General features: G+C 44.9%; 1 protein-coding gene across 1 annotated transcript in view; it reads left to right on the top strand.

Moving 5' to 3' along the window:
* Nucleotides 1–259: 259 nt before the first annotated feature.
* The window catches only part of LOC136572945 (NADP-dependent alcohol dehydrogenase-like), a 37,369-nt gene continuing 13,703 nt past the window's right edge, over nucleotides 260–23,925 (top strand). The window contains exons 1-5 of the mRNA XM_066573988.1: nucleotides 260–381; nucleotides 10,948–11,049; nucleotides 15,366–15,504; nucleotides 20,028–20,115; nucleotides 21,057–21,279. Of these exons, the coding sequence (XP_066430085.1) occupies nucleotides 364–381; nucleotides 10,948–11,049; nucleotides 15,366–15,504; nucleotides 20,028–20,115; nucleotides 21,057–21,279 (570 nt within the window). The 5' untranslated portion in view covers nucleotides 260–363. The remainder of the gene's footprint in view (nucleotides 382–10,947; nucleotides 11,050–15,365; nucleotides 15,505–20,027; nucleotides 20,116–21,056; nucleotides 21,280–23,925) is intronic.

Below are 23,925 nucleotides of genomic sequence, written 5' to 3'. Positions count from 1 at the left end.
TTAATGTGATTGTCAATGGGACTTTCTAATGTTAAAAACGCAACGCAACTTGCGTTTTTGGTGCATTGTGTTGCGTTTTTAGCATTAGAAAGTCCCATTGACAATTGCGTTAAAAAACGCAAACGCAAGTGTGTGGGAGCCCTTAAAGAAATACTAACTTTTGAGCAGTATAACTCACTTTTTGCTTACAGTGGATGACATTGTCAAAATCTTATCCAGGCAGAAGTTGTAAAGCTGCCAAGGAGGCATAGCTGAGAGAAAACCTCAGGGCGGGGCGCATACTTAAATGGGACACAGCAACACAAGCTTGTTACAGAATCAGAGGGCAGAACACTGGAGACTGCAACTACAACTGCCAGCACCATGAGCACCGCAGGAAAGGTATTCTACTATTCCCATTCTAACATTACTCTGCTGCCTGCTTTCTTCTTAGCTGCTTCCTTCTCTTCCAGGAACTTTGTTTCTTTAGGTTTGTGAGGAGTTTTATGAAGGAAGATGGGTGGTTTGTGTTACTTTCTACATTATTGTAATACTTTGTAGAAAATGGATCTTCCCGGTTTGTGACTAATTTGTATCTTAGAGAAGAGGAATGTACAACATTACGGGGAGTCGGGCTCGCTTGATGAACAGGAGGAAATGTTTTATATTCTTCCTTTTATTGCTGATGTTTCAATATGGCATAATGTAGATATTCAGAAATGGCTATTTTGCATGGTCTGTGTGACTGTACATAATGTATTACATAAGCTGCTTACAAGGCTAGAGGAAAGAGCAGCTTTTATACAGATGTAGAAAACAGCATTGTGTCAACCAGGCGGTATGTGGAAGGCCTCACAGGGTACATCTGAGCTGCTGTGGAATTACTGTTGGTTTTCTGCTTCTGACCGGAGTTATCGAGCTTTGAAAAATTTGGTGCATGTATTTTGTATGTGAAGTTGCTCTTTTATGTACAAGTTTTTCTTCTGCGGAATTTGTTGTGTTTTTGTGATATGGGAGCCGGAGTTCCTGCACTAGCAAACTTTATTTTCAGCTCTCAACATACTCGGATTTTGAAGCAGATTCAGTACGTTTCCACAGCAGAAAGGCAGCAAAAAAATGCAACATTACTAGAGATGAGCGAGCATGCTCGTCCAAGCTTGAAGCTTGTTCGAGCATTAGCCTACTCGAGATACTCATTACTCGAGACGAGTACCACGGGGGGGGACTCAATAAAAATTTCCCCACGTTTTCAATGGAGCCGCGGCTCCATTAAAAAAAAAAATGGCTGTCTGCACCCCTGCATTCTTTTTCTTTTTCTCTTTACATATAAGCCCTTCCCTGAAAAAGAAAGATTTTAGCATAAAAAAAAAAAATTTAAAAAAAAAACGTACCTCTCCGCCGCTGCCATGTCCCACGGGATACAGAACACATCTGCTGCGTGTGGCAGATGTTTCCTGCATCCCCGCAAGGAAAAAGAATTCCTTGCTGCACATGCCACATATGTGACAGATGCAGCAGAGGAATTCTAAATCCCTGCAGGGAATAAAGGATTCCCTACCGCAGCTGTCACACATACTGCAGCTATCACACATGACAGCTGGGGTGGAGGTCCTGCTGTCGGCACCCCTGAAATGTTTTTCAGGAAGGGCTTTAAATATAAGCCCTTCCCTGAAAAACAAAGAAAAGTGGTAAAAAAAAACACAAAAAAAAATACATACTCACCTCCCTTCGGCTGCCCCCGGCTCTGAAGATCTCCAATCACAATCAGAGCTACCAGCAGGCGGGGATTTTAAATCCCCAGCTGCTGATAGCTGAGAACTATAGAGTCGGGGACAGCAGCAGAAGTTGCCACTGAGCCCTGGCAGCAGTCAATGGCTTTTCAGGGAAGAGCTTCATAAGCTCTTCCCTGAAAAAACATTTAAAATTGTGTCAAAAATTCAAAAGAATACTTACTCACCTGCAGGGGCTCAGCCGCGGTTCCTGCCGCTGTCCCTGGCTTAGTAGTTCTGAGCTATCAGCAGCTGGGGATTTTAAATCCCCGCCTGCTGATAGCTGACATCTATAGAGCCGGGGACAGCCAGGAGAAGATGCTCCTGAGTCCGGGAGCCGAAGGGAGGTGAGTATGTAAATTTTTTTTTTAACACTTTTCTTTTTGTTTGTCAGGGAAGGACTTATATTTAAAGCCCTTCTCTGAAAAATATTTCAGGGGTGCCGGCAGCAGGATCCTCCACCGCAGCTGTCATGTGTGACAGCTGCGGTAGGGAATCCTTTATTCCCTGCAGGGATTTAGAATTCCTCTGCTGCATCTGTCACAGATGTGGCAGGTGCAGCAGGGAATTCTTTTTCCTTACAGGGATGCAGGAAACATCTGCCGCACACGGCAGATGTGTTCTGCATCGCCGCGGGACAAGGCAGCGGTGGAGAGGTAAGGTTTTTTTTTTTTTTACACTAACATTTCAGGGGTGCCGGCAGACTATTGTTTTCAATGGAGCCGCCGGCAGAAGCCGTGGCTCCATTGAAAACAAGTCAGGCAGCTACCGAGCATCGTTCACACTAAAAAATTCTCGGGTCTCCCATTGACTTCAATGGGGTTCGTTACTCGAAACGAGCTCTCGAGCATTACAAAAAGCTCGGCTCGAGTAACGAGCACCTGAGCATTTTGGTGCTCGCTCATCTCTAAACATTACATTTTTTTTTGTGCTGATTTTATGTTACTTATTGATCTTTATGGTGAAAATCCGCAGCCGATATGCGCAGTTTCCACAACATTAGAGATGAGCGAACGTGCTCGGCCACGCCCCTTTTTCGCCCGAATACCGCGATTTTCGAGTACTTCCGTACTCGGGCGAAAAAATTCGGGGGTCGCCGTGGCGGCGCGGGGGGTTGCAGCGGGGAGTGGGGGGGAGAGGGAGAGAGAGAGGGCTCCCCCCTATTCCCCGCTGCTACCCCCCGCGCCGCCACGCCTCTCCCCGGCCCCCGGCGCACCCGAGTACTTTTCACCCGAGTAATGAAGTACTCGAAAATCGTGGTGCTCGATTGCGAAATCGCCCTTACCGAGTACGTTCGCTCATCTCTACACAACATAAATAAACATGCTGCAGAACTCAAAAGCGCAGTGTTTTCAAATTCCATGCTCCGCAGCAGAAGCAATCTGTGACCTTTTTAAAGGAGGTTAGTAAAGTCTCATTCACTTGCCTCGAACTGTAAACCCTGCAGAAGTCCCGCAGCATTTACTGCCTGTGTGACAGCTACCCAATTCTTCAAGTAGGCTCAAATCAGTTGTGCAGGGTTAGGCCGGCTTCACACAAGCCGCAGAATATTCCGCAGTGAAGCCCGTCACGGCGCCCCCCAGAGACCCCATACTTACCAGCGGAAGATAGCGTGAAGACGCTTCCCCACCCACCGCCGTCGCGTCATGTGACACGCCCACCGCGTCACATGACGCGGCCGGCCGCGTCATATGACGCGGCAGCGGTAGGCGGGAAAGCGTTTTTTTACGCTATCTTCCGCTGGTTACAGCGGGAGATAGCGTGAACGGACGGCTTCCATTGACTGCAATGGAAGCCGTCAGCGCGTACACCCGCGGCAAATAGAACATGCTGCGGGTGAGGACGGGAGATTTTACGGTGCGAAATTCCGCAGTGGAATTCCGTATCGTGAGCATTGAGCTATTAGGTTCAATAGAACCTAGTAGCAGGGGGCAACGCAGCGGATTTTTGCCGCGAATTTACGCGGCGTAAATCCGTTCGTGGGAAGGAGGCCTTAGAGCAAAACAAAGAAGTGGATCTAAAAAGCAGGAAAACTTGTTTCCTCGTTTGGCCAAAAAAAACCCCCTGAAAAACTGCTACAAAAAATGTCGTGTGACTTCAACCTAAGGCCTCATGTCTCCACCTGTGCCCACAGCAATAAGGCCAAAAATGTCATTATATTCACCTGCCCGTACGCTGTGGGTCTCCCCTCCATCGCGCCCAGGTCTTTCTTCTGACTGGCTAATGTGCTCCCCGTGCACAGTTTAAAAAAAAATAAAAAATCTCTTGCTCTCCCACGGCAAAGCACAATGGGAGCCATTTGTGCGGGAGATCCACAGAAAAAAAAATGGAGAATGGTGCGATTGTTTGCCGCACGAGCGATCTGTGCACCTGGGGAAAAAAAAAATCACATGCATTTATTTGACCTGCGGATGCTAATGTGCTATGAGCTTCTGGAGCTGCAGGAGACGTGCAGATTTTATAATTAAAATCCACACGTGGACTTTGGGCCTCCGCAGTGCCTTGTCTGTCATTTGTTCATAAGTGTGTTGAAAAGCTCTTCAGGTTAGGTTTACATGTAGCATTTATGTTGGTATTTTTAGTGCCGTCTGTTTTGACAAAAAACAAACTTTAAAATTTATATATAGAACTCTTGCAGACACGTGTATGCGTGACAATTGCGCTATGAAGAGAGCCCTATTGCCGGCTATCATGTGTGTATCCCCGCAGCCTAGTGTACTCTTCTACACTGCTGGGCCCGTTCACATTGGCACGAGACCCACCTATGCCATGATTGAACAGGCTGAGTAGCCTAATTGGCCGTTGTTATGCTCCTATGGTGTCTTAAGTGCGCAAATGCGCACAAAAAATAGAGCATGTCACATATATCTCCGCAAGTGTGACAAACGCTGAATGTGAGGGAATCCATTGAAATCAAAGGGTTCTACTCTGAGGTTTGTACAACTGAAAATGCACGCAAAATTGCCCCTTCTGCAGAAGCCCTAGAATGTTTTTTCCCCCCCTTGGCTTGAGGTGAAAACAGGGTTTAAATGAAGCCTTAGGCCTCATGTCCACGGGGAAAATAAGAATTAAAATCCGCAGCGGATTTTAACTCTTCTCCCGCGCGCGGATCCGCACCCCATAGGGATGCATTGACCACCCGCGGGTAGATAAATACCCGCGGATCGTCAATAAAAGTGATTTAAAAAAAAATGGAGCATGAAAAAATCTGGACCATGCTCCATTTTCATGCGGGTCTCCCGCGGGGACGGCTCCCGCGGGCTTCTATTGAAGCCTATGGAAGCCGTCCGGATCCGCGGGAGACCTAAAATAGGAATTTAAAAGCATTTACTCACCCGCAGCGGGCCGGGAAGGTCTTCTCTTCCTCACGGCCGCATCTCCCTTGCTTCGGCTCGGCGGATGTGCCCGGCGTATGCGCGCGGCACGTCGACGACGTGCCGCCGGCGTGACGAATTCATCCGCCGGCCGAAGAAAGAAGATCCGGCCGCGACGCAGAGAAGAAACGGAGCGGATGGGAGGTGAGTTTATTGTCATTTATTCTTATTTTCAGCGCTCATGTCCGCGGGGCAGGAGGGACCCGCTACGGATTCTCCATGTAGAATCCGTAGCGGGCCCGATTTTCCCCGTGGACATGAGGCCTTAGGCCTCATGTCCACAGGGAAAATAAGAATTAAAATCCGCAGCGGATTTTAACTCTTCTCCCGCGCGCGGATCCGCATCCCATAGGGATGCATTGACCACCCGCGGGTAGATAAATACCCGCGGATCGTCAATAAAAGTGATTTTAAAAAAAATGGAGCATGAAAAAATCTGGACCATGCTCCATTTTCATGCGGGTCTCCCGCGGGGACGGCTCCCGCGGGCTTCTATTGAAGCCTATGGAAGCCGTCCGGATCCGCGGGACACAAAAATCAGAGTTTACTCACACGCTCCGGTTCTTCTCTTCGCAGCGGCGTCATCTTCTCTCAGTCGCGGCCGGATCATTTTGCTTCGGCCCGGCGCATGCGCGGGGCACGTCACCGACATCATCATGCACATCCGCCGAGCCGAAGAATGAAGATCCGGCCGCGACGAGAGAAGATGACGCCGCCGCGAAGAGAAGAAACGGAGCGGATGGGAGGTGAGTTTATCCTCATTTATTGTTATTTTCAGCGCTCATGTCCGCGGGGCAGGAGGGACCCGCTGCAGATTCTCCATGTAGAATCCGTAGCGGATCTGATTTTCCCTGTGGACATGAGGCCTTAGGCACTTTCATTGGGATAGAATTGGTCCTGCTAAACTATGTTCTTACTAGGGATCTCACATGGGCTGGAATTACGCCACAGAACGCACCTCACGCCGCAGTAAACTCTGCACCAAAATACACAGGCTAAGTGCAGAATTAAAAGTGGCTGGAAACCTGCCTGTAATTCTGCATAAAAATCTGCAGTTACACCTGTGGATTTTGGCATGGAATTCCACAGCTACGGATTTGGGTGCATTTTGCTGCAGATTTAAGAACATCTTGTGAAAATTGTTGCTGTGGATTTCTAATCTACAGGAGATGTAATTCCTCAATTAAAGTCTGCAGTAAAAAAAAACAAAAAACACAAAATAGCCATTCTACAAGACATATCTGCAGTTAAAAATGCACCAAAACCCGTAATTGCGCTTCATGCTGTGTGTAAATACACTTATAGACTTTACTGACTTCTCTCCATAGTTCTGCCTACTTAGAAAGTTGCCGATCCAAGACAGGTGCTTTACCTTATGTTATTGAATCAATGCATGACATGCAGAAATCTGTCTCTTGGTATACATGATACATTCACATGCCTAAACCATAGCAAAGTGATGTTATTTGTAAATACAATTGAAATTTACATATTTTCACAAATAGTAAGCTTTGTGGAACTACAACTCCCAGTGTGCTTAGGCAATCATGGTTGCTAGTGCATGCTGATTGTTGTACCTGGCGGATACCAACTTGCTATTGACAGTTGCAGCTGTGTAATTATGGAAATGTCCACAGGGCAAACTATTACATAACATTTCCATGCTAACATGGCCGGTTATAATCTAGTCTTGTATCAGCAGCACGCCTCTTACCAGGAAATAAATGGGATCTGTATGCCCCGCTGAGGGCAGGATTCAAGCCCAATGAAACCAATAATGGATAAAAGTGCGCAGGACAGCAGGGTTATGGTGCCGATGCAAAAGCATCCCAAAAGATGTATATTTATTCCTTCACAATTACAACATACAATCACCCTTAGGGCTTTTACCCACTTTTTTTTTTTCTTTTACATGATTGTCAATGGGACTTTCTAACAATCTGACAATCGCGTAAAAAAAAAAAAAAAAAAGCAATTCGGTAGGAGCCCTTATAAAGAGCCATAGACCAATTACACAACATTACATAAATTAAAAACCTAAAACAACTGTGTAAATGCCTAACTCCTCCTCTGGTTAAGATTGCTCTCTGCCGTCTCACGCTGCCATACAATGTCCGTACCAATGTTACCATCAGCCTATTGCGCGAGAATCCAGAAGGCTCCCATGACATGTTGTACATCATCTCACTCTTCTGTTACCATGGACGCTAGGAGTGCCATCATCATCACTATTCTCCCATCAGGGCGCGCAATCCACATGGCCATGTTGTCGTAATCCAATAATGTTAGAGGCACTGTTAACATAGCGACCTAACAGATTCACTATAGCACTATATGCAGTTTCCCTTGCGCTATTACTGCAGCTTAATCATATAACTGCATATTAGTCATGGCTGCAGGAGGGGATCTATTATATATTCCCATTGGTATAGAGTCATGCAAAGCACTACTGTAATGTTAGTCATCATTTATATCTATATCTTCCATATCCTACAGTTATGTAATCCCCTCTTCTACCACTTGATTATTTGAAAACATTATTGTTATATCACACATAGTAACCAAGTAAGTAGCCCTATGTCCTTCTGACAAATGGACAGAACCGTAACACACCAGATCCCTAAAAAGATAGGAGGGCCAGTCACTGTGTGAATTTAGTCTTGTTTACTGGATACTGAAAAATAAGTAAAAAGATGCACCAGAATATAAATCACGTCAGTATTTAATATGTGATACATCCTTCCCAAAGACCAAATCCACCTGTATTCTCATGATGTCAAAGAAATCAATATAAATGCTGAAATCTATATTCTTATTTCAATCCTAGGTGTTAAAGTTATCTGTGATCTATAAAGTGTTACAACTAAAGTTGGTGAAACTTTTTTTAAAAAGTATTTATTCAACATGCATATCAAATTTACTTGACAAATGGACTCTTTTATTTATAAAGGAATTCTTTGGAGGTCGTGGGCATGAGATACTTCATTCCAGTATGTTGCAGCATGGGACGATGTGAGAGCAATCCACCCACTTAATAGCAGAGAAGAGCCTACATCTGTAGAAATATCACAAACACCTAGTTAAAAACCTTGCTTCTAAGTCAATACTACACATAAACAATGGTGTCAGTAGAGGCTGTCTGAACCAGAATACTATATAAATGGAAGAACATTGTATTCGATATTTAGCCCTTTTGGACTAAGTACATTGAGGTCCCATATCCATTTTGCCTCTTTTCTGTTAAGTAGATGTAAGCAATCCCCTCCCCTGATGATGGGTACATGGTCGACCACTCTGTATTTGAGTTGCCATACACTGTCATTTATCCACAAAGTGTTTAGGAATAGGGAGGTCCATATTCCTAGTTCTAATCATGCTTTTATGTTTTGTGATCCATGAATGTATTTCCATTGTGGTCTTCCCCCACACAGAGGAGACCACATGGACATGAGATCACACAAACCACATAACTCAACCTACATGTATATCTTGCTTTGATTCCAGAAGCTTGTCGTATTGATGGATGAAAAAACCTATCCCCTTTTACTTATTTCCACAACAAGCACAACTAAGGCATGGAAAATTACTTTATTTAATAGAGGCAAAAACACTTTGTCTTTTAACCTAAGTGCCGTGGATATGAGCGTACCAGACAGTCCCTCAGATTAGAGCCACGCCTATATGCCATTATTGGCATTTGTTGAAACTTCTTAATATGCGAACAGTTCCTCATTATTATCGGCCAATACCGTCTCAAAATATCAGAGCTATGACCACTATTAGGTCCATAAGTGGACACAAATGGTATTCTTTGTACTTTAGACTTTTCTTTCTAAAGATTAATAGCTCTTCTTGTGTCAGTTGTCTAGCCTTCTGAGACATCGTGGAGATGAGGGAAGGTGGGTAACCCCTTGCAATAAACCTATTATACATTTCTTCAAGTCGAACATCGACATTTTCATCATTCACAATTCTTCAAACTCTCGGGAGCTGGCTCCATGGGAGCGATTTCAGCATTTCCTGAGAGTGGTAGCTATTGTATGCGAATAAGTTATTACGATCTGTGCGTTTGGTGAAAATGTTGGTATAAAGCTATTTTTTTTTTTTATACACTAACACATCCAAAAATTGTAGTTCTTTCGTAGAGTATGCTAAAGTAAATTTAAAGGGGTTGTCCCCCGCCGAAACGTTTTTTTTTTTTTTTTTCAACCCCCCCCCCCCCCCCCCGTTCGGCGCGAGACAACCACGATGCAGGGACCTAAAGAAAAATCCGCACAGCGCTTACCTGAATCCCCGCGCTCCGGTGACTTCTTACTTACCGGCTGAAGACGGCCGCCGGCATCTTCTCCCTCGGTGGACCGCAGGGCTTCTGTGCGGTCCATTGTCGATTCCAGCCTCCTGATTGGCTGGAATCGGCACGTGACGGGGCAGAGCTACATGGAGCTACACGGAGCCCCATTGAGAAAAGCAGAAGACCCGGACTGCGCAAGCGCGTCTAATTTGGCCATTAGACGGCAAAAATTAGACGGCAACCATGGAAACGAGGACGCTAGCAATGGAGCAGGTAAGTGAAAAACTTCTTATAACTTCTGTATGGCTCATAATTAATGCACAATGTACATTACAAAGTGCATTAATATGGCCATACAGAAGTGTATAGACCCACTTGCTGCCGCGGGACAACCCCTTTAAGCTCTGGATAGATGTTATTTAACTCTGCCTGAGTTCCCAACATGACCCTTTTCACACCATAAACACATCATCAATATACCACCACAATCTGCATATAAACTGCCAGGATGGGGAGGTATACATGTGTGTTCTTTCAATAAAATCTGTGTAGGTAGGGACCACGTTCAAACCCATGGCAGTCCCACAGCATTGGTGACAAAATTTCTCACCACAGATAAAAAAAATTGTTCTTCAAAATGAGCTCTAGAATGGCAATTACAAAGTTCACAGTATTGTTTCCCCAATTAGATGAGTGAAGACAACATGAGTCTCATACAACAAGAATACCTTTATCGTGGGTAATCGCAAACAGTGAGACCACATCCATGGTGACCATGGTGGTCTCACTATGTCCTTCAGTTTCTTTAATTTTAGATATATCGCTTGTGTCTCTGATATATGATGCTGCACCGACTGCCCATTTTCGAGTATCCAGTCAAGAAACAGATACATTACCAAACAAGGAGCCTTTGCTGGAGATTATAGGCCTACCTGGAGGCTCTTTCAGATTTTTACAAATCTTTGGAAGTGTATAAATACTGGGAACTCTTAGATGGGACCCAAATAAAGCCCACGCAGACTTCTTATCTATGATACCCAACAAGAATGCCTCATCAATTAGTATCTTTAATTGTGTCTGAAACTGAATTTGTATTGCCTCTCAGTTCATATACCTCCACATCATTTATCTGTCTGTTCACCTCATTAAAGTATTTGAGTCCATTATGACCACAGCCCTGCCCTTGTCGGCGGGCTTGACGTGGCTAGTTATAAATTCAATGTTAAGTCTTCCACGTTCAACATAATGATTGTGATAGGCCAGTTTCACATTCGTGTATGAACCTCCATTACAAGGCTTAAAATGCCAGGAGAAAATGTGGCACCTGAGCGGAAACTGAACGGACCTCTATTGTAGTCAATGGGATACATTTGGCGCTGCTCAGTTCCATACTGGGACGGAGCCATTCAGCCACGGGAATTAACGTTTGCTGCTCCCTGAATGGAGCAGTAAAGTGGAACCCCGGGCACAGATGTGAAACCACCCTTAGATAATTATATGAAACATCACCCAAAACAATGACTTTGTTTTTCAGGTTATTAAATGCAAGGCTGCTGTTGCCTGGGAACCTTTTAAACCTCTCAGCCTTGAGGAGATTGAAGTGGCTCCACCAAAAGCTCATGAAGTCAGAATAAAGGTAAGAGGGCTGTAATTAAAACGTGTAGTATATGGCATGCTGAGAAAATCCTGTAGGACACATGAGTTGTGTAAATCGAATCATGTCCAATATACTGTAACCGTAGTATCTATTAGATCTATCCTCCTTTTTTACCTCCCTATTTTTAAACTCGATGGGGTGGGGAGATGGTGATCTGTTTTTTCCTTCCCAATTCTTCTGAAGGATTATCAATCACCCATAAGAGCCAATTATGCAAAAAAATGTATTTGAACGAAAATGTGCATTAATGATTGCAAATGCAAAGCCATTGTGCCCTAGCCGTTAACTTGTTTGTTGCTCATTTTCAACCAGTATAAAACATCGCTGGATCACTGACTTCTTGCTGCATATAAACGCGAAGTGAGTGATACTCGGTGGTGGTCTACCTTTCTAATTGCTCTGTATGAGCGCAAACTAGCAGTGCCGTCACCCACTCATGCAGTTCATTTAGCCAACAGTCTACCTGTATAAATGGGGCAATAATGACTCCACACTTTCTCTGGTCTCAAGTCCACTACCTCTGGATGACCTTGGATTTCACCATTTCTTCAAAACTGTACATACAAGCCCTTACCAACTCCTACTGCATCAGACTCTAAATATTTCTCGAATCCACCTTGAGTCAACAGAAATGCTAGTCTATGCCCTTATGTCCCACCTAGACTACTGTAACATCCTTCTCTGCGGCCTACAGTCAAATATTTTTCCATCACTCCAATCCATATTCGACTCTGCTGCCCAGTTAATCCACCTCTTCCCACACTTCTCCTCTGCCAATTCTTTCACTGGCTACCCATTTCCTAGGGAATGTAATTCAAGATGGACAACAAGGCTATCCACAACCAGTTTACGCCACACTAATAAATTACTTGTGGTGAAAAATAATGTGGGGCGATGCATTAATTCACAGAACTGCCATGATAAATGGGGACACACGTGCAACCTAAAGCAAAAATTCACCAATGAAAATCACATAACATATAGCAGAATTGCATCTCAGGAATACATTGCAAACTGGTCTGACTGGTTTACTGCTGTGCCCACACAAGGAGATGGGCGGTGGCAGGGAAAATAATTTTTAACCCCTCTGTCCCTGACTAGAACCCCTCTTTATATAAACGCATGTTCCATCTGAAAAACAATACTATAGTGTATGAAGCCGACTTTTATTAAAACAACATCTTTAGTCCCTTGAGGACCACCCACCATAAAGCAGTTTCTGGCAGCTACCTGCAACGGTTATAATCAGGGCTAGCTTGGATTATCCCTGTTAACTGTTTAAATGTGGCTGTCAAAGGTTTACAGTGTTTTGAGCCCATTGGGGTCTCACAAGACAACTAGGACCCTTGACGTAGGTTGAGAGCTTCCTTATTTTGGCTGAAACATGAGGTCCAGGCCAGTATGCCAGGCTGAATTGTATGGGTCCTCAATAATGGGCTGTAGGCCTGCATGGTGCAAGTGAAACAGCTCTCTTGGGTCTCTGGAGAGTGGAGATTTTAGGTTTTAGGCGGGAGCTACCCCATATAAAGGAGAACATGAGTGAGTTCATGGTCCGGAAGAATCTTCTCGGGACAGGCCCCAAAATATGCTGTAGAATGTTAAGGCATTTGGGTAGGACTATCATTCTCATTTAATGTGGCCCGCAATTCATATAGGTAGGGATCCCCAGACTCTAAATTTGGATTTAACTAGTACCACCAAGTGATAGACATTAAGGTCCAGAGTTCAGCCAATGGAGTTGGTCATCAGTAATTTGAAGGCCTCAGAGAGATTCCATGAGCCTTAGGAAACTCTGGAGGGATACTGGCATTAAGGCAGATTTGGATTAGTTAATGTGTAGGTTTGAGTACAACCCAAATCTGTTACTGTCTATGGCGTGAGGCAGGAGACCACTGGATTGGACATGAAAATCATAAGATCATCGGCATGTAATGCAACACGGTCCTCTGTCCCCACCACAATCCTATGTTTGGACCCATTGTTGTAAGCCACGTTATATGCTGCCAATAGTGTCAGGAGAAGTATCTCTTGTTTTGAGTAGATCTCAATTGGCAGACCATTGGGGCCTGGTGACTTTCCACAGGATATTTCTAAAAAGGGCCTCTGACAATTCTTGCAATGTGAATGGGGCATCTAAGTGACTATTGGGCCGGGGTGAGTACAGGAAAGATGAGGTCAGAAAAATGGTCCACAAGCTTTTCCTGAGTGGTGTGGAACCCGGCAGCATACAGCTCACTGTAGAAACGCTGAAATCTCACCCCAATAGGTTCTTTTTATTAAGGATCTCTCCAGTATCGGATCTGATACGAATATCGATGATGATGTGCAATTTTGATGTACCAGGTGCACTAATGGGCTATTAGATTGGTTTTGCAATTCATAAAGGCATTTTTTAGCGAAAAGGGATTTGCTACAGACCTTCCCTTGCAGAATGATTAGGTATTGCCTTCCTTTCCCAACCACTGTTCCCCATTATCAGCGGATGGATCCGCCATATAGGTTGCCTCTAGTCGCACATACTTGGATGCCACCTCCCGCTCGTGTTGGGAGGGGTCCCTTTAATATATGAAATGGAGGACTTTAGAGCACCCTGTAAAAGCTTTCAGTGTCTCCCATAGCAATACAGGATTTGCATCTGGTTGATTTCACTCTAAAAAGCTAGTAATTTGGTCAGGAATCCTATCATTTAAGCCTAGCAGGCTTAACCAGAATAGGTGCATGTGCCAATTATGTCTGTGTGGCCTGTGCATCCGCTGTAGGGATTTCGGTACATAGGGGGGAGTGATCCAATATGCCTCTAGCGTTTCCGAGATAATAATCTATTCTGCCGGTGGAGTGACATGACTACTCTTGAGCTGACAGTTGCTGAATTCTCCAAATATCTTTCCAGCTGACCAGCTGTACAAATGGGGACAGTAAACAGCGAATTGATTTCAAAAGACTTGTTTTACATGAGGATTTTTTTTTTCTTTTCTCAGTCATGCAAAACAATAACCCACAGCATGTTCTACTTTCTGGTGCATTTGCACCCCCTCCCTCCTTCATCAGCTCTCACTGGTGAAGACCTAATGGCCAATTGGTTTAATAAGTTTCTTTCACCATTTGAATTTGTGTGTGTGTGTGTGTGTGCAGTGACATATATCAATGTGCATGCAAAAAAGCAACATTTGTTCTGCTAAGCTCCTACACGCATACAATTTCCATACTAGTGGTGTGTTGGTTTTGTTTTTTCTTTAACCTGCGTATTATACAGAATGAATTTACACAAGTGTATAGAACATCCGCAAATTTGAATTGCGGTGTTTTTGCCGCTTGTTATCCATGTAATCCACAACTCAAATACACCCTTGTGAGCCTGAAGCTAAACTTGGCGTTCCGCTGGCTTTCTGCAGTGCATTGTGGGAACAAATGAGTTACAACTATGCTATTTTATCATTTGTCTGGCTTCTGAATGCAGATAAGCCTTTATCCAAACTATTAGGCTGCATTCAGGCGAACGTATATCGGCTCGGTTTTCACGCCGAGCCGATATACGTTGTCCTTATGTGCAGGGGGTGGGAGGATGGAAGAGCCAGGAGCAGGAACTGAGCTCCCGCCCCCACTCTGCCTCCTCTCCGCCCCTCTGCACTATTTGCTATGGGGAGAGGCGGGCCGGGGCCGGGGCTAAGTGGGAAGAATTAGAGAGCTCAGTTCCTGCTCCTGGATCTTCCATCCTCCCCCCCCCCCCCCTCCCCCACTGCACACGAGGACAATGTATATCGGCTCGGCGTGAAAACCGAGCCGATATACGTTCATCTGAATGCAGCCTTAGGCTTATCTGCATGCTAATCGTTTGGTTTAAAGACCGATTGTTCAGTCGTTCTCTTTTACTTATACAATGAATGTGAGTGACTTATCAGCCTGTATAAATGAGTGTCCGAACCATAGATCACTCCATCGAAGGGGAACCTTCCAATTATTCATGTTGGTCTTCTGATCTTTACACATTATGTTTAGTTTCTCATTATATCGACTTGAACAGATGGACAAAACATATAAATTTACAGATTATTTGCACTAACATGTAAAACAGGTTGCTTTAACCAGACCTTCTGCTAGCACCAGGCTCCCTGGAAGCAGCACCAGCCTCAGCTGTATCATGTCCTCAGGACATATGGATGAAAAATAACATGGAGGTTATACAATAAGAGCTATGCTCGCCTATCGCTCGGGTCCTGGTTTTGTCCAGTCTGTGCAATGAGGCACCACATGGTTATAGAACTCAGAAATTATTTTGCATCTTTCTCACTTTGCAGATGGTTTCTTCTGGCGTTTGCGGAACTGATAACAGCGTACTTCATCAAAAAATGATAACCCCATTTCCAGTGATTTTGGGTCATGAAGGTCTTGGAGTGGTTGAAAGCGTAGGTGAGGGAGTCACTAATGTTAAACCAGGTAAGTCAGAAGTAATCAGAATAGTTGTATGGAAGCTACTATAGACATACTGTATGTCAAAGCAATCATGGCCACTTTTTGTGACACAAGTTATATTTTTCAATTGCACTATTTAATGTACTGAAAGACTATTTAAAAATTCTAAGTGGAGTGAAATAGTGGAGTGGGGGGAGGAAATTCCAAACGTGAACTTTTGATGGTTTGATCACTCCTGTAGCGTCATGTAATATCATAGTATTATACTGCAATCTGCATCGGCAGCCCCAATGACCTTCAGAAAGCCCCCGGCTGGCACCCTGTGATCTCATCATGGGGAGGGGGTCTAGGGGAAGCCATTCAAGCTCCCCCCTACAAAAAAAAAAAAAAAATCGATTGGGGATTTTAAATACCTCTGTCACAATTGACGGTGGCATTTTAAAGGCGGTTAACACCTGCAATCAGTGGCAGTGCTGATTGGAGCTGTTACGGGTGGATGTTGGCTGTAAGACAGCCGATACCCACATTGTATGGCGTGGGATTGAACAACCCCTATTCCCCTCCATACAAATCCCAAAACTCATTAATAGTTGATTGGTTGGGCCTGCTGCGTGGGTCCCCTGCCAGTCAGTCGACTGGGCGCTAGCTCTCAGCATCAGAATACACAGGGGTTAAAGTGGAAGCCTATGCTGCGACTCCCCCTGTATAATGGGCATCTCTTATAACTGTAGATTGCTGTCTCAATAAAAATTAATATTAGCTGCATTTGCAGGTATGAGCATAGGACACTACATTGGTGTTGTGGGAGCAGCTTCCACTCCGATCCCTGTACATCCCAGAGCTGATAGCAAGCACCCAGTCAGCTGATTGTCTGGGGTCAACCTTTTGCAATCCTGGCCTAACAACCATTGATCACCTGTTCTGAGGAGACCTAATCAGAAGTAATTTGCTTAGAAAACCCCCTTTAAATATTGTGCCGCACTAGTTCTGAAATAAGTATTTTCTCCCTCTGTCTTTTCTTGCATTTCTCCATTCCGTTCGTGCATTTCATTGAAGGGGAAAAAATGTTTTTACATAAAAATCAACAGCAACTAAAGCTTAAAGGGGTTGTCCCGCGCCGAAACGGGTTTGTTTTTTTTAACCCCCCTCCCGTTTGGCGCGAGACAACCCCGATGCAGGGGTTAAAAAAACAAACCGCTCAGCGCTTACCTGAATCCCGGCGGTCCGGCGTCTTCATACTTACCTGCTGAAGATGGCCGCCGGGGTCTGCTCCCTCCGTGGACCGCAGCTCTTCTGTGCGGTCCATTGCCGATTCCAGCCTCCTAATTGGCTGGAATCGGCACGTGACGGGGCGGAGCTACACGGAGCCGGCATTCTGCACGAGCGGCTCCATTGAAGAGAGCAGAAGACCCGGACTGCGCAAGCGCGGCTAATTTGGCCATCGGAGGGCGAAAATTAGTCGGCTCCATGGGAACGAGGACGCTAGCAACGGAGCAGGTAAGTAAAAAACCTTTGATAACTTCTGTATGGCTCATAATTAATGCACAATGTACATTACAAAGTGCATTAATATGGCCATACAGAAGTGTATAGACCCACTTGCTGCCGCGGGACAACCCCTTTAAGTCTGTTTAGACAAGATAACCTCCCCTTATGGTGCGCCCGCACGTCGTGTAATTTTTGGCAGAAAGCCTGCAACGTTTTACATTACAGGTAATGTGGATGGGAGTTCAAGAAATCTCGCCCACATGCTGCAGGAAAATCTGTGTAAATTAAGCTATTTTAACCCCTTAGGGATGCAACTTTTTTTTTTTCGTACTTTTATTTTTCCGTTGACGTAGTTGTGCGAGGGCTCTTTTTTTCAAGATGTCCTATAGTTTATGTTGGTACCATTTTGGAATCCATTTGATCGCTTTTTGTTGGCTTTTTTTTTTCCCTAGGAGACAGGGAGACTGAAGTGCATTTTTGGCTTTCTTCTTTTTTTCAGACGACATTCACCATGTGTGGTATATAATGCGCAACTTCAATGGATCAGACTTTTATGGACGTAGCAATACCAATTATATATTTTTGTTTTATGATTTTGTTTATAGATATAGCAAAAGGGGGGTGATTTTACTTTAATTATTTTTACAACTAATAAAACTTTATTGATCTTACTTTATAAAAAATAAAAATTATATATGAAGCTCCCCTAGGGAACCACAACCAGCGATGCTTTGATTCCTCCTGCAGTATGATGTAATGCTATAGCATTAAATCATACTGCAATCTGACAGGCAGTCTACCAAGCCACCTCATGGGGACGGCTTGATAGGCAGTCTGTTAAGTCAGCCCTGGGGCCTTTCAGAAGGACCCTGGCTTCCATGACATCCATACGGTTCCCTGCGATCTCACACAGGGGCTGTACAGGACCCCCAAACATCGTTTGGGAGGATATAAATGCCACTGTCAGAAGTGACAGCGGCATTTAAAAGGTCAATTGCCATGATTGGGCACGTGGCTGATTACAGCTATTGCCCGCGGGTGTAAGTTATAATAAACGGCTGATGCTCGCACTGTATGAAGAGGGGTCGCCCCACGATCTCTTTTTGTACATGGGCCGTCAAAAGGCGTATCAGCAGTCCATGGGGGTTTAAAGGGGTTGTCCCGCGCCAAAACGTTTTTTTTTTTTTCAATAGCCCCCCCCCCCCCCCCCCGTTCGGCGCGAGACAAACCCGATGCAGGGGTTTAAAAAAAAAAAAACGGATAGTACTTACCCGAATCCCCGCGCTCCGGTGACTTCTTACTTACCTTGCGAAGATGGCCGCCGGGATCTTCACCCACGGTGGACCGCAGGTCTTCTCCCATGGTGCACCGTGGGCTCTGTGCGTTCCATTGCCGATTCCAACCTCCTGATTGGCTGGAATCGGCACACGTGACGGGGCGGAGCTACGAGGAGCAGCTCTCCGGCACGAGCGGCCCCATTCAGAAGGGAGAAGACCGGACTGCGCAAGCGCGTCTAATCGAGCGATTAGACGCTGAAATTAGACGGCTCCATGGAGACGAGGACGCTAGCAACGGAACAGGTAAGTGAATAACTTCTGTATGGCTCATAATTAATGCACGATGTACATTACAAAGTGCATTAATATGGCCATACAGAAGTGCTGAACCCCACTTGCTTTCGCGGGACAACCCCTTTAAAGTCCACAACAAGCTCCTTCCCGGAGGGATGCATGTAGCCTCGGTCAGGGCAGCGCCGGGCCTCTTCCAGACACTGCTTGGAGAGGGATGCCCAATAAACTTGAGAACAGGTATAGGGGTTGTAATGGGTGATGCCACCGTTCGATAACTCACCGAAAAAACCCTCAGCGGTAAATAAATGAGCTGCAGACTGTATAATGTACCTAAGGTCCCTGGGAATGGACAGGACCTGGCAAAACTTTATTTGCAATAAACACCGGGTGGGAGGCACAATTTACACAAAATTAACGTGCAGACAATAGGATAGTACCTCTAAACGGTGATCCCAGGCATAGGACGGCCATGTAGGACAAGCAGTAGGTGAGTACCTCCTGCATGGGGAATTGGCCTAGACTCCCAGCAACACGCTCACTCTCTCTCTTGGGACTCACTCCTCCACAGTCACTCGCACACAGAAGATCAGGAACCGCTCTTTCTCCTCCATTCTTTACCACATGGGAGTCGAAGGTGCCCCCATGTGGCTGGCAATCTCAAGAGCCCAGAAGCAATGGAATCTCTCAACACGCCTAAAACACTCATTTATAAGTTCACTCATACCACGTGACAAGACAAAATGATTGCAAGCATCTCCCAGTCTCTTGCAAACACTTAACTCCTCACTTGTTGCAGCTGTGTAATACACACGCATAACAGAAGGACGAGACAATTTGCACAGCACACCTACAAAAGATATGACATTATGAAGGGGGCCAGAAATGGATATACTGGACCACTACACTCATCACATGCACTATTCTGACTTGTTTTATGGAAAAGATTTACCCATCCAGGTCAATTTGAAGGGGGGTGGGGGGGTGGGGACAGTATGTCAATCATGTGCAATCCATGTGTTTTATTTCTACGATGTAGTGCAAAAAATACTATGGTAACATGTTGGCCAGAAAAACCTGTGATCATAGAATGCTATAATTAGAAGGCACCTCCAGAGCCATCGGGTCTAACCCACTGCTCAATGCAGGGTTTACTAAATCATCCAAGACAGATGTCTGTCCAGCCTCTGTTTGAACACTTCAATTGAAGATCTTCCCAACTCCAGTAGTAGTAACCTGTTCCATTCATTGATCACCCTCACTGTCAGAAAGTGTGTGTGTGTGTGTGTGTGTGTGTGTGTGTGTGTGTGTGTGTGTGGTGTTTTGAGTCTTTTTTTCCCAGTACACTTAAAGGTGCCATTAAAAAAAAAAAAAAACACATCCCGCAAAGAAAGCCCGCAGCATGCATAGAAGTCCAAATCTGTACAATGACTTATTATAACCATTAAACCGTTCAGAATTTACAAAGACTGTTCCCTACTATTTTCACAGGTGATAAAGTCATCCCACTGTTTGTCCCAGAATGTGGACAGTGCCGAGGTTGCAACAGTCCAAACAGTAACGTGTGTGTGAAACTTGAGTAAGTGTATCTATGTAACTGATCATCCTTTGGGTACTTCAACATTTATCTATTCTTGCAATATGCTTCTTGATTACATATTGATGCACTTTGAGATATGTTTCTGCCAATGGAGGTGAATAGAATATGTTGACTAACACATTTTGGATTTTTTTTTCTTAGACCCCTTTCTCCCCCCCAAAAAATGCTAGTGTAGCTGTACCCTCTTGTTCAGAATGCATTATTTCAACCCTAAAAGTACAAATGAGATCTTAGCTGTGATATCCAAATGTTGACTATCAAAAATCAGTAAGTAGTAGTATAACGGTTACATAATAAAATGACCCATGAGATCCAAATAAGTAGTCATCCCTTGCATTCATGAATTGTGCAGGGGGAAACACCTATTAAAGAAACATGCAGTAGAAGGCGCATTTCAAGGGTGTTATTTGCATGTACAGTTGACTATCCCTTTAAGGTGCAGACCAGTCTGAACCATAGGAATCAGGTATTCTACAGTGGTTTCATAAAACATGGCATATCCAGGCCTAAAGTTTTCTTAGATTTTTTTTCTGACTTCTCTACGTGACACTTGTATACAAGATGTTTAGAGCAACCCTTGAGATCACATTTATGGTTAAAATATTAGAAGACTGGTAAATGGTGACTTTGGTTTTTGTAAATAAAGCTTGCCTATTGTACAATAGAAATTTCTTTTTTCTAATACACACACTAACTCTAAATTGGTCTGCCTGGATTCTGTAATTCCTGTCTGGCATCTTACTGAGCGAGAGCACAGCATGTTGTGCTAGTTTACAGATGTAACAGAAATCAGCTAGAGACTCTCCAAAGAAAACCTCTGCAGCAAATGTGAATGAGCCCTTATTTACTAAAGACAGAACACCTTTCAATATCAATTCTTCAAACTATTAGTTCTATTTTATTTCTTTTTTGCCTAATAGTTTTGGATCTGGTGAACACGCTGGACTCATGTATGATGGTACAAGCAGGTTTTCTTGTAAAGGCAAACTGATCCATAATTTTGCGGGCACAAGTACATTTACTGAATACACTGTTGTGTCTGACATTTCCATTGCCAAAGTGGATGCCAATGCACCTGTTGAAGCTTGTCTTATAGGCTGTGGATTTGGAACTGGATATGGTGCGGCCATAAACACTGCTAAGGTAAGAATTTTTATGCATAAACTGGAGTAACATATGGTGAAGGACAAGCTTTTGGCACAGATTTGTCCTGTAGAAAATGTTTGGGTCCAATAGTCTTCATCTAGATACACACCCCCCCGCCCCCCTTCTAGGGCTTTTGAGCCATCGTTTATAGAGATGAGCAAGCACCAAAATGCTTGGGTGCTCATTGCTCGAGTCGAACTTTTCGTAATGCTAGAGGGCTCGTTTCGAGCAACGAACCTCATTGAAGTCAATGGGAGACTCGAGCATTTTTCAAGGTGACCCCTGCTCCGCATAGGGGAGGTTGTGTGAATCACCTGAAAACATCAGAAAGCCATGGAAACACCACAGAAATGGATAGGGAACGGCAGGGGCAGCATGCATGGATGCATCTGAGGCTCCAAGGTCGCACTATTAAGCCAATTTGGGGGCAAGGGCCTGGCAGTCACCCCCTGTAACAGTTTATACAGTAAACCTGTGAGTCATTAAATCACTAACGCTTCCTGTGAATGCTCCAATCCAGTATCTCGGATAACTGTGGTAAAACGAGAGCTAATGCATGGTGACCAGTGCCGATTTTTTTTTTTTTTTTTTTTTTCCCCCCCTGCTCCCCAGGAATGCGTGCGTTTATCAGAACCCGACCGGCTGTTTACCACTCGGGGTATTGCACGTCCGCGGAAATCCAAAATCATGCAATGTACAATGAGTTCTGTATTGCTATACAGTGCTGAGCTGAATTCCAATGCCCATGCCACCTCCCTCACGACTGTCAGGAGCCACAAACGTGGCCATAAAGGGGACTCAGATGCTATTACTTCTAACCATCTGCATAATTCAACAACCCTTTCTAAAAGAAAAGATTGGTTTGAAGCAGGAGGTGTCACCAAAGGTTGCCACCACACGTATACAGTGACCCTGTGGAAATCTCATGAAATCAGTTACAGTTCCTTTGATCGCTACAAGGACAGCATGAACCATGAAGAAATTTGATTGGCCAAAGCAGGACAATTCATCCTGTGTATGTGTCAGCTAGCTGAACACTGCACTGGGAAACATTTGTGTACCAACAGTATAGACGAACCCCAAGAGTACAGGTGTGCCCTGAAAAACTTGTTTACCCAGATGGCAGTTGAAACCCAGAAATTTTTTTTTTTAAAGATGGAGCTTGTACTTGCTTAATTTGTTAGCAGAGCCTGGAGGCAGCCCTATGAAAAAATTAGTTTTTACAGAGTCTTTTGGCCCTCTGAATAATTAGGTGTTCAGCGTGCTGACATGCTGGTGGAGGAGGATCTGAGGGGGATAGACCGAGCTGCTTCTCACTTTTTGGGGTGATAGAGGGTGCATGGTTCTCCTGTTCCAGATTAAAGAATCTTTATGTTCCGCTGCTTTCCACTGGTGAAGAGAAGTCAGGGGAAATCCAGGCTTTGTTCATTTTAATGAGTGTAAGCCTGTCGGTGCTGTCAGTTGACAGGCGGGTACGCTTATTCATGAGAATTTCCCCCCCCCCCTCCCCCTCTTCCGGCAGCACTAAACACTCTCTCTGATAACACAATAGCGGCTGGGCAGGCCAGCACCTCCAAGGCATACAGCGCAGGTTTGTACCACGTGGCCAGCTTTGACACTCAATAGTTGTATGGAGTAGAGGGATCATGGAGAATGTTGCTACGGCTATGTACTCCCTCACCATCTTTTTACAGTGTTTCCTCCTACTTAGCCTAGACTGGGGGGCTGTGACAGTCTGGCTGGGGAGCCATAAAACTGGCAAAGGCCTTAGAGTGTTCCCCTGCCTGCACTGGACATGCTGCCTGTTACCTGCATCTCCCCTGCTAGTTGGCCCACTGAACTACGTCCTCTACCACTAGCGTTGTCAGATGAGAACTTTAGCATCAGCTTTTCCACCAGCGCCTGTGGTATTGCATCACTCTCTCATACTCCTTTCCTCTTCGGGAATGAGAGTGGAAAGGATCTCCTTATACCGTGGGTTGAGAAGGGTGACACCCAGTAATCAGTGAGGGTCACGGGAAAGGCAGCTTAACATGAAGTCAACCATGTGTGCCAGAGTCCCAGTACGCAACACATCACTGTCATTCCTAGGAGGATGACTCTCACTCTCCTCCTCCTCTTCAGCCCATGCACACTGAACAGATGTGAAGGAAGTAGCATGGGTACCCTCTGCAGTGTGGCCAGCAGTCTCTTCCTCCTCCTCAAATACATGCTGAGAAACAGACGTGAGGGTGGTCTGGCTATCAAGCAATGTATTGTCATCCCCCATCTCCTGTTCTATCCACAAAGCATCGGTCTTAATGCTTAGCAGTGACCTTCTCAGCAGGCAAAGCAGCAGGATGGTTACACCGATAATGGCCGCATCGCTGTTCACCATTTGTGTAGACTCCTCCAAAGTTTGCTAAGACATGGCAGATGTCAGACATCCATGCCCACTCCTCTGAAAATTTGAGGAGGCTGACTACCACTCCGACGGCTATGTTGCAGCTAGTATTCTACAATGGCTCTACGCTGCTCGTGAAGTCTGGCCAACATGTGCAATGTTGAATTCGAGCGCGTGGGCACGTCGCACAACAGTTAGTGCACTGGAAGCGATGTTGCAGTGTTCAGAGGGTGACAGCATCTGTGTTGGCTTTTCTGAAG

This window comes from Eleutherodactylus coqui, chromosome 7 (assembly GCF_035609145.1).
Source record: "Eleutherodactylus coqui strain aEleCoq1 chromosome 7, aEleCoq1.hap1, whole genome shotgun sequence".
Lineage (NCBI taxonomy): Eukaryota > Metazoa > Chordata > Amphibia > Anura > Eleutherodactylidae > Eleutherodactylus > Eleutherodactylus coqui.
The sequence above is the reverse complement of the archived record's forward strand: the minus strand, read 5'-3'. Positions and strand labels throughout refer to the sequence as shown.